Below are 10,422 nucleotides of genomic sequence, written 5' to 3' on the forward strand. Positions count from 1 at the left end.
ATCTCCTCCCTCCCTCCCTCGTCTCCCCTCTGAGTAGAGCTTCTCATGCTCTGGTCATGGATGGTAACTTAGAGGAGCTTGGATTCCCCAAGTTGCTTCACAAGCTCCCACCCCAAGATGAAATGCACTCATCCTGTCTTGTCAGCTTCCTAGGTAATCTGTCAGCCTTAAGAACCCAGTTCAGATGTTATCTTTCCTTCCCACCCTGCCCCTCTCCAAACCAGCCCCTGCAAAATTGGAATGTAACATGATCCCCAAACTCCAGTGTCATCTCTAAACGTCTGCTCTTCCCTGTTCAACAAATACCTGCTGGACTTCCCTGGTGGCACGGTGACTGGGAATCCACCTGCCAATGCAGGGGACACGGGTTCGAGCCCTGGTCTGGGAAGATCCCACATGCCGCGGAGCAGCTAAGCCTGTGCGCCACAACTACTAAGCCTGCGCTCTAGAGCCCATGAGACACAACTACTGAGCCCACGTGCCGCAACTGCTGAAGCCCGCGTGCCTAGAGCCCATGCTCCGGAACAAGAGAAGCTACCGCAATGAGAAGCCCGCGCACCGCAACGAAGAGTAGCCCCTGCCCTCTGCAACTAGAGAAACCCCACGCACAGCAACGAAGGCCCAACGCAGCCAAAAATAAATATAAATAAATAAATTCACAAAAACAAAAAACAAGTGCCTGCTGAGTTGTACATTTATTTGATACAGAAAGGAAAAGTCTATGGCCTAAAAATCTGCATTTCTCTGGATAGCCATGTTATCTAGAATATAATAAAGGATATATTTTAAATATGAAAAAATTTAATGTTTATGACCTAATGAACGATACTTTCAGATCAATCATGCATTCATTCTTTCAGTGAGTATCTGGGCTCCTAATTAGCTGCCAGGGGTTGTGCTGGGCTAGGGCCCCTGCCAGCCCCAAGGCTGCCTTAGAGCGTGCAGATCCATCGGAACAGGGTACCCTCTCTGGACAGATGAATTATAAAAGCTGAGCCCAGGACTCCAAACGCCCGCCTCAGCTGGCTGTGAGCATGGAGCCATTGCCTACAGAAGTATATGAGAGAAAGTCCGACTTCGGGGGCTCAGATTCTAGTAAAAGAGACAGGCAAATACAGTCAGTTTCCAACATTTTCTATGTGACCCTGAAAATCAGACTTCGACATACGACACTTAACACACTCCATCTAAATCCTCATCTCATTGAACACTGGTACTAAAATCATCAATTTGAACTCAGGCTGAGGTATCCACCTGTGCTAGCAGAGAGTTCTAGTACGCTTAGGTAGGAAATGAGCACTGTTTGCAGATTCAAGTAGGCCACGTAATTGGCCACATTTTCACTTACTGCCTTACAGGGACTGGCCAAATTATTTCACCAAGGAACATTTTCAATTAAATTTGTCTGATTTTTAAGTCATTTCTTACCTTGCGTGTGCTTGAGAATATTTTTTCTGTAATTGTAAATATTTCATAAGATACTTTACTCAGTTTGGAATTATTTGCTTTAACAGTTCTTTGCTTAACACTGCTACACACTTTTACCTACTAAGTTAAATATAAAAGATAATTACCGTTCCCAGTGGATAAGGTACATTAGAATAATACAAATCTTTTAAAACAATAAGCTAAAAAAAGCTGACTTTCCTAATATTAAAATATCTCTTCACATTTAAGAGGAAATGCTGATTTTTTTTTGTTTTATATGAAATGTATATCATATACATACACATTTTTGACCAATTGCTTCCCTATGGAAAATAAATCAGTATACCTACTTCCTGAGTAGTCCTGCAAACAATGGTCTGAGTTAACGTCGACTACAACTGTCTTCACTTCTTGTTAATCTAATGTATAGACTGGTACAAAAATAAATCTCAAAAGAAGTATGGGGGAGGGGTGAAAAAAACTAATTCATGGTGATCCAGTTGGCAAAGAATATCCAACCATTTATTTCAGATTCCTCATTCCAAACAAGGTGCCTGTTAAGAGACAGTGAATCTCAGACTTTAATACCCACACTAATGCTTGGGAAGGCACAGTAGTTTTGTCAGATTCAATTAATTCGTTCAACAAATATTTACAAAGCATCTCCTGAGAGACAGAAATTGTGCAGGGCAAGAGGAAGTGAACCAGAGAAACAGAACAGGGGTCCTGGAGCCGCCGGACCATGGAGCAGGGTCACCATCTAACAAGCTGCCATTCCTGCCACCAATGAGATACTTGATTAAAGACTGACTGTAAACCCTACTTCTATCTAATGCAGAGCCCTACCTCTTAGGTTTCTGGGATGAATCTGTTTAGTTCGAGGCATCTTCTTTGATTCAGGGGCCCCTTTTTCTTCTTAGAAACTGTAGGAAGAGCAGGTCACAGAAAGGCAGCTCCATAAACCCAATGTCCATCAATTAATCCATGTGCTGAAAAAGAAAAAAAAAAAGTCACATTTCACTACCTTTTACTACCTTCAAAGGAAAAAGACACTTCAAAAGTTATGGCTGAATACTGCACTAGTCTAAACTCAACAAAATCTCAACTAATCTAATCAAGCTGAAGGCCACTGCAGAAGGTTACCTACTAACTTTTAATTCGATGTAGGACACATCATTTTGCCACTATCTGGGCTTTCCCGTGAAAAACACAGGGAAAAAAAATCACTGTACCTTTAACAAAAAAGAGTGAAAAAATTCAGTGAATTGTGTTTTAAAGCAACATTTCCAGGTACAATTAAAGTACATCAGGCTATAAAAGGGTTTTGCTGTATATAGTACAAGTCTGCCCGTTTATAAATTCTTTAGTGCATGGACCATGTCTCATTCATTTTGTCTTACTGAGTTAATTCAATTAATACATGTGGTTGCTATTGAGGCTGTTCCCCCATTATTCCAGTTCTCTCTTCTAGGCTCCTTTAGGACTGTTCTTTCTCCCTTCCGGTGTTTAGCTAGAATGCGTGACCAGTTCTGGCTAATTACCTGTGAGTGGAAGAAACAGGCATCGCTTCCAGGGTGGAGCATTTAGTTATCAAAGCCAGATCCCCCAGTGCTCTTCTTCCTCTGCCATGAGACAGGCACTGTTCTAGACAGCGAGTCTGACAACACAGAGCTGAGCTCCCGCCAACCCAACGTGATCATGGAGCAGAAACGTAAAGGAGATCTTTGTTGTTTTAAGCACTGAGGTTTAGGAGTTATTTGTTACTGCAGCATAACCCTGTCCTGACATACACATTTTAAAAACAGCGATTTGAAATACAATGTGTCAAAACAGTAAGAATCCAAAACTTAACCATCTCTTTCCCCCATGAGATCCTCAAGGACCCCTGAGCTATAAAATCTTAGTTTTAACTTCCTGCAATAAGGCTGATAAGCAAAGCCTATGATGATGATGTTAAACATGAAATTATGTTTAATCACTAAGCAAAGACACAAGAATGGAATAGCAATGCTTTGTTTAATACTTTTAAAACATCCAGTACTACAGAAAAAAACAAAAGCACCTACTGTGTGCCTGTGTACTTCCTACACATTACCTAATTTAATCCTAATGATAACTGCTTAGGTAGCTATCATTTATCCATTTTAAAGATAAGAAAATTAAGACAGGAAGAGGTTAAGGAACCTGCCCACGGCCAACAAATAAGAAATGTGGCACCACCTGACTCAGGTACTCTCAACGCTTATTTCCTGGCTGGAAATAGTACCTGCTCTGGGGGTTTTGTTCAAGAGGCTGTATAGCACAACAAGTCATGACTATATATTTCGGTGTCAAATCACACTGGGTTCAAGGCTTACTGTGTGGCTTTGTTCAAGGTACTTAACCTCTCTGAAGATCAGATTTCCCAACTGTAAAACTAGGATATGGTATCCACCTCATTGGGTTGTAAGAACTAAACAATTCAGGTGCTTTGCTCACTGCCTGGCACACGGAAATATCAAATATTAATCCTCTTTAAGAATGCCTATATGGGACCATAGGGCTGTATCTAATAACCAGTATAAGGTTTTAGAAATTTATGGTTTCAATACAGCAGAGAAGAAGCAGAAGGAAAGAAGGCTATGATTAACTTTAGTATTTTAACCCCGATAAGGCTGCATGTGGGCACTGCATAAAAAATATTTGCAATTTTTTAACTGCATGGTAAAGAATATGAAATATGAAGGTTCAATACCGTGTACTTCATCTAGCACTGTGCTAAATGGTCTATAAAAGATATAGTTCCCCAACTCCCTGCACGAAAAACATCCACCATCCAACTGACGGAGCTTCCGATTCAAGAGAGAATGTAGAGACGTCAGGGCCAAATAAACTGTATGAAGGCTTAACTCCCAACTTAACGCTTTTAAAAGGTCACGATATTTAGAAGTTTTTAAAGCGACAACTCCGACTGTAATTCAATCACGTGACACCACAAGATCCGGAGCCTGCACAGAAAATATGCAAATTCCCAATCAGTAACAGCTTTCCGCTACCCTGTTCTCTGCCTACCCACTGTCCCTAGCTGTCCATCCCATTTTTAAATCCTTGTAGGGGGGGAGTGAGTCTTTCCAACGACAGCAGCACTGTAGCGATGAAGACGAGTGATGAACCGTTCCTTTACGGAAAGAAATAAATACTACATGGAGCAAAAACATGACACGATCAAAAAGCGTAAAGACAGTTAGTTGCAACGAGAAAAAACATGAATGAATGTGGAGGGCGGAGCCTGGGAAAACCCCTCCGCAACGCTGCACTGAACAAAGCGCTTCGCATGCCAGGAGGAGGGGGGAATGGAAGTGCCAGCTCAGGAAGGAGCCCAGAGTGAATGCGGAGAGCAGGAGGAGGAGGACGAGGCGAAGCGAGGCGAGGCGAGGCGAGGCAAGGCGAGGCGAGGCGAGGCGAGCGCGGCAGCCCTGAGACTCCTCCTCGCCGCCAGCTCCGCCGCCGCCCCCTCCCCTCTCCAGCAGCAACTCCTTCGCCAGCCCGACCCCAAGGCGAGCCGGAGCCGACCCGCGCCCAAACCCACCGCCCTCTTCCCAACTGCTGCAGGCGCGTACTCCCAACCCGGAAAGAAACTACCCAGGTGGCTGGGAGTAAACAGGCACTTAGAGCAAAGAACGAAAGGAAAAGCAAGCCACAAAGCCGGGAGGTTGGGAAGCCGAGGCCTGGCCTCCCTCACCCCCCACCGTCTTGCAGAATGCGTCTGCGGCTGGAACGCGGGCGGGGAGGCTGGGTCCCTCCGTACCTGCTCGGCTCGCAGGACCGCAGCTCGGGCCGCTCGCGCGCGGCGAGGGAGCCCAGAAGTGGCAAGTGTCTCCCGCACGCAGCCATCCCCTCTGCAAGGTCTGCGGTTGCACACACACGCACACACACGCGCGCCCGCACGCCCCCCGCCCGCGGAGAGGGATGTGGTCCTGCCCCCCACCCCACTACGCCGGTCCCCCGCCGCCCTCCCAGCTGCAGCGCCCCCGCCGCGGAGCCCGCGCCGAACCTGCTGCCAGGACGCCCGGCGGGGCCGCTGCCGCTGCAGCCGGCCCTAGAGCTGCGCTGCTGATGGCGGCGGCCGCAGCTCGAAATCTCCTCGACCCCCGCGCGGCGGCGGCGCCTGGGATCCCTCCTTCACTTGACAACCCCAAACACAAACATAACCTCCTCCGGCTGCTGCTCCCGGTCCCCCCGGATCCGTCCCCCTCCCCGCCGCCGCCGCCGCCCCCAGCAGCAGCCACACTAAAGGCCAGCGACTGGCACTCTCACCACCCAGCGCTGAAATATTAAACAGGGGAGCCGGCCGGGGGGCGGGGGGGCGAGCGCGGGGCGCGCGGGCGGGGGCCGCAAGCGCCGAGAGGGAGAGGCGGCAGCGCTCGCCGGCGCCCGGGGCCGCGGCATGATCGCCGCCGCCGGGGAGGGGGCGTCCGGGGGGCCGGGCGGCGAGGCCGGGAGCGCGCACCGCGGGAGGCGGGGCGGGGGGACCCCGGGGTCTGGGGCGAGGAGGGCAGGCGCGGGCTTTACCTCTCCCCGGGGCAGAGTAGGGCACGTTTAGAGTCTTTAGGGGTGACGGGAGGAGCGCGGGCCGGGTGGCGCGGGGTAGGGAGGGCGAAGGTCGGAGGCTTTCCCGCGGGTAGGCGGGGCAGCAGGGGATCCCCGGGGGCGGGAGGCGGGGAGGCCGTGGGCTGCGACGCGGGGGAGGGGGCGTCCCCCGGCGGGGACCAAGGCGGGGTCTTTGCGGGGGGAGGGGCGGGGTCACCCCGGGGGCGGAGGCCCAGCGGGACTGGCGCCGCCGCTTGCCCAGCCCTGCCGTGGGGTAGGGGTAGGGTGGGTGCCCCGGGTCCGGGCTCGCTCGGAGCCCGGAGTCCCGGGTCTCCCTGGAGGGGCGGGCCCGGGACCGCGCCTACCCCCGCTGCCCGCCCGCGGCTCAGCCCCGCCCGGCCGCCGCAGGGACGGGAGGGGGGACGGAAGGAGGGGCGGTGCGGCCCGAGGGGGGAAGGGGCGGGGTTAGGGACGCGAGGGGCGGGAGCCCGGGGTCGCGCCGGTTCGGGGACTGGCGCCCGGCGTGGGCGGAGGGGCGGGCCCGCCGGTCACGCGGCCCAGGGAAGGCCTGGCCGGGTCGCGCAGTTGGGGGCGGTTGGTCCGGGAAGAGGGGCGGGGACGGGCGGGGCGATAGTTTCTCTTTACCTTCTCTTTACTTTTTAAAGCAGGATGTGGGCCGGCCCGGTGACGTCATGGGGTCTCCCAGCCCCGCCCCCCGCCCGGGCCGAAAGGGGGAGGGGAGAGGGAAAAGGGCGGGCCAGGGTGCGGGGGGACCCCAAGGGGGTTTCCTCAGCAACGCGTGGAGGGAAGGGGAAAGTCATTGTGAAACTTGAAACTCATTAACTTTGAAAAACAACTTTATAAAAAAACGGGAGGGGGGCGGGGTGTTGAGTTGAAGGGTGGAAGGGGACATATTTTTAACCCTGAACTGAAACTACTTTTTGGTGGCGGATGTTCTATTAAAAGATTGAGGAAAGCCAAGGTTATTCCAGAGGCCACTGCAATGCCCGCTGGTGGTTCCCAGAGCCCGAGCAGCGAGCGCAGTTAACCCTTGCCGGTCCGCCTGACAGCTTGGGGCAGGGAGGAGAGGGCTCTTTGGGGTCAGGAAAAGGGGGTTGCGGGCCTGGGCAGCGACCTGGCCACAGGGTCGCAAGGAGGAGAGAAAGGGGGAAGAAGGAGTAATTACCATAAGCCAGAGTTTGACCCCGGCTGCTAGAAAGCAACAGAGGAAGCAAGGAGTGGAAATCTATGGAAAAGAAATCAGGAGGGGCTGCACCAGGGTAATGATGCAGGTTTTCAGGGTTAGACCTAAATAAAGAATGTTAGAAGTTTGGGGCTCAGAAATTCCACATGTACACCGAAACAAGCAGGCACAAATGACTGGTTTAAGTAGCCACGCTGAACTTGGGAGGAATAAGGTGAAAGAACAATTTTGATGCAGAAAAAATTCTCATATACAAACCAAAGTGCTTTCCCCTTTTAAGGAATAAAAATGCTGAACGACCGTACACCCACTCTGCTGGCCATCTGCGCAAACTTGAATTGTTTTGTTCCCTGGGGCTTCCATAAAGAGATCTAGGTTTTTCCTCCTAGGGTTGACCCCTAAAATTCCCCTGAGGAAATCCTACCTCTAGCTCATTTGAGCTAAGAAAAGCTTAATGCACCAGAATGCGAATGATTAAAAATGGAATACTCAATAATGGCGAGCTTGTAACCAAAAATAGTGTCACGTAAAGGGGGGAATATGCCCATTAAAAAGTAGATTTGGTCATAAAAGCGAAGATCAGCCAACAACTGCCTAAATTTGAAATAATGTTTAGCACACTATGCTTCCAACCTTGCAATGAAATAATGCAATTTTTTTCATTTTCGATGTGATAAAATCATCTCTGGCATGAAATTAAATGACACTTAATGGACTGCAATCACAAAACGTATGTAAATGTAACTTTACAACTTGAATTAAAAAAAAATAGTGGGAATCAGCCGCATAGCACAGGGAGATCAGCTCGGTGATTTGTGACCACCTAGAGGGGTGGGATAGGGAGGGTGGGAGGGAGACACAAGAGGGAGGGGATATGGGGATATATGTATAGCTGATTCACTTTGTTATACAGCAGAAACTAACACAACACTGTAAAGCAATTATACTCCAATAAGATGTTAAAAATAAATAAATAATTTTTTAAAAATCCATTTACATGTGAAAGTACACCTAATCTGTCAGACGATAAAGATTAAGGTAAGGCTGATGATAACTGACTCTACTCTGTGTCACCTGCTAAGTCAAAAATGCTAACTGAATACATTTTTAACCCAATAGTTGTTACCATAACAAATACATAGTGTGAACACAAGGTTTATATGGGATTTGGCATTGCTGTGAACTCTCTAACAAATTAAACATGCAATTTGGAGTTGTAATAGATTAATTTTGTCATTTCAGTTTGTTAAAGAACTTTTTTCTTAAATAGACTATTCACAATTTAACTATCTTGAGCATCAAATTAATATTAATCTTTTTTTGGAAATATATATAATACCGAACATTTTCCCATTTTCAAGTTCCGAATTTTCCAAGTGCAATTTCTTTTCCTAATTCTGCCTACAATTCTAACTTCCTAGTTATCAGAATGCAGGGGAATCCAACTAAACTATAAAGTAGCTAGTTTCGGCTTTAATTATTTTGTGGCAAATTGAATACAATTTCTCAAATTGTATCTTATAAACGGAATTTGGGGAAAAGCTTTTTTTTTTTTTAACCACAAGATAAATGGGAAAGGTAAACAGCAGTTTGAACTGTCAAAAATTCTGGAACACTGGGGGAGGTGACCCTACTCTGAAAAAGAAAAAAACAACAAAGAGGGGGCTCCTAGGGCCCCCTTCCTCTCTGGCTGCACCCTCCCGGCAGCCAGAGCGCTCTTGGGGAGCGGGGTTCACGCGAGGGCAGTGTCACAGAGAGGCTCCGCACACATTTTCCTCGCAGGGCAGTTAGGCGCCAGCACAAGTCCTCCGCGGGGCTTCGTCGGGGGACCCCGCCATCCCGCCGCGTCCACGGGGCTCCGCGCCCCCGCCCGCGCGCCCCCTGCCCCGGTTCCCACGCGGCCGCCGGGCCCGCCCGGCTCGGGCTCCCCCCTGGCGCGGCCCCGCGGCCCCGGCCCTCCGCCCAGCGCGCGGCCCGGCAGCGCCTCCGCCACGCGGAGATCCCGGAGGTTCCTCCCAGCTGTCGGCCGGGTCACGCCGCCGCCCGTCCCTCCCCTCCGCCCTCCGCCCTCCGCGCGCGCTGGGCTTTCCCGTCCACCGGCCGAATCCCCTCCTCCTCGGGGCGACCCGGCGACAAAACCTGCCCCGCACTCTCTGCCAACTGTGCCCCACGCCCGGGCTCTTCCCCAGCCAGACGCCAGACAAAAGAGCCGAGGGAAAACTTACCCGAACTGCCACGCCAAACTCTGATCCAAAGCTTCCTGGGTTTAACTTTTAATTTTAAAAACAACAAAAGCAGAAACCAAAAGCCTCCTAGGTTGGAAGTGGGCGTGAGAGGAAATGCTAGGGGGAGGCGCTTCATTCCCTCGGCTGCTTTTGCCCCCCCTTTTCTGGCCCCTGCCTGGGGCTTTGATGTTATCTGGTGCACCGCCTACGTTGGGTTTATACCGTGGGCTCCGCGCCGAGAATGATACACAGATATTTGGCACTTTACGTGCTGGTTTGAAGAGAGGGAAGCAGGTGGTCACGGTAAAGTATTCCCACTTCTTAGCCCGCAGCGAGAAGGGAGCATTTGCCCCGCTTCCCTTTGTTACCTGGACTGAAATGAACAATCCGCCTATCTAGTAATCCTGGAGCGCTGGACCATGTGGCATTTTCTGTTAGACACACAGAAAAGAGGCCTTCTCAGTTAGATTCATTTTCCCTCCACTCAGCACAAACTTAGAACAAGGTGGTACTGTACGTTTTCTGAGGCTTTGTTTGGTTTTTAGATCTCAGTTTTGAAAGTAAATATTATTTCCCTTCTTAGACCTGCAGCCCTGAAGAGACAAGATACCTCTGAAGAAAAGAAATTCTGTAATAACATGCCTTTTATATACCATTCTTACAGGTCATAATCTCCCAGCACCCTCCCCTCCCTTTATGGAAAGCTTGTAACTGTTGATTTTATCTTCCTTAACTGGTCACTAGCAGAAACTGGATATATTTTTACATTAGATTAGCAGGCTCAGGACCATCACAAACAAAGCACTAACAAAGCATGCTTTTTTTTTTTTTTTTTAACAGATCAGTAATCAAGAAATAATGCAGTCTAACACTCAGCCCTCAGCCCTATCTGTCCATCCACTTTATGCCAACACCAACCTGTGTTCAGACCTTGCCCTCTGGGAGTTTACAAATTAATGGAGACAGAATAAACACATGGAAAAATACCTAGAGGGG

General features: G+C 49.7%; 1 protein-coding gene across 9 annotated transcripts in view; it reads right to left on the reverse strand.

The window, feature by feature from the left end:
- HIVEP1 (HIVEP zinc finger 1) overlaps window positions 1-9,555 on the reverse strand; it is a 143,474-nt gene extending 133,919 nt beyond the window's left edge. For 2 of the 9 annotated variants that reach the window (XM_033434905.2, XM_033434906.2), the window contains exons 1-2: window positions 2,970-4,551; window positions 2,275-2,417 (exon numbers count right to left, since the gene is read on the reverse strand). In XM_033434905.2, coding sequence (XP_033290796.1) covers window positions 2,275-2,314 — 40 coding nt within the window. In that variant the 5' untranslated portion in view covers window positions 2,315-2,417; window positions 2,970-4,551. Of the gene's footprint in view, window positions 1-2,274; window positions 2,418-2,969; window positions 4,552-5,215; window positions 5,349-5,461; window positions 5,600-5,979; window positions 6,390-9,426 lie in introns of those variants that run through there. The other 7 variants (XM_049715604.1, XM_033434900.2, XM_033434899.2 and 4 more) reach the window with 7 other exon arrangements.
- Window positions 9,556-10,422: the final 867 nt, after the last annotated feature.

Source organism: Orcinus orca, chromosome 10, assembly GCF_937001465.1.
Source record: "Orcinus orca chromosome 10, mOrcOrc1.1, whole genome shotgun sequence".
In the NCBI taxonomy this organism is placed as follows: domain Eukaryota; kingdom Metazoa; phylum Chordata; class Mammalia; order Artiodactyla; family Delphinidae; genus Orcinus; species Orcinus orca.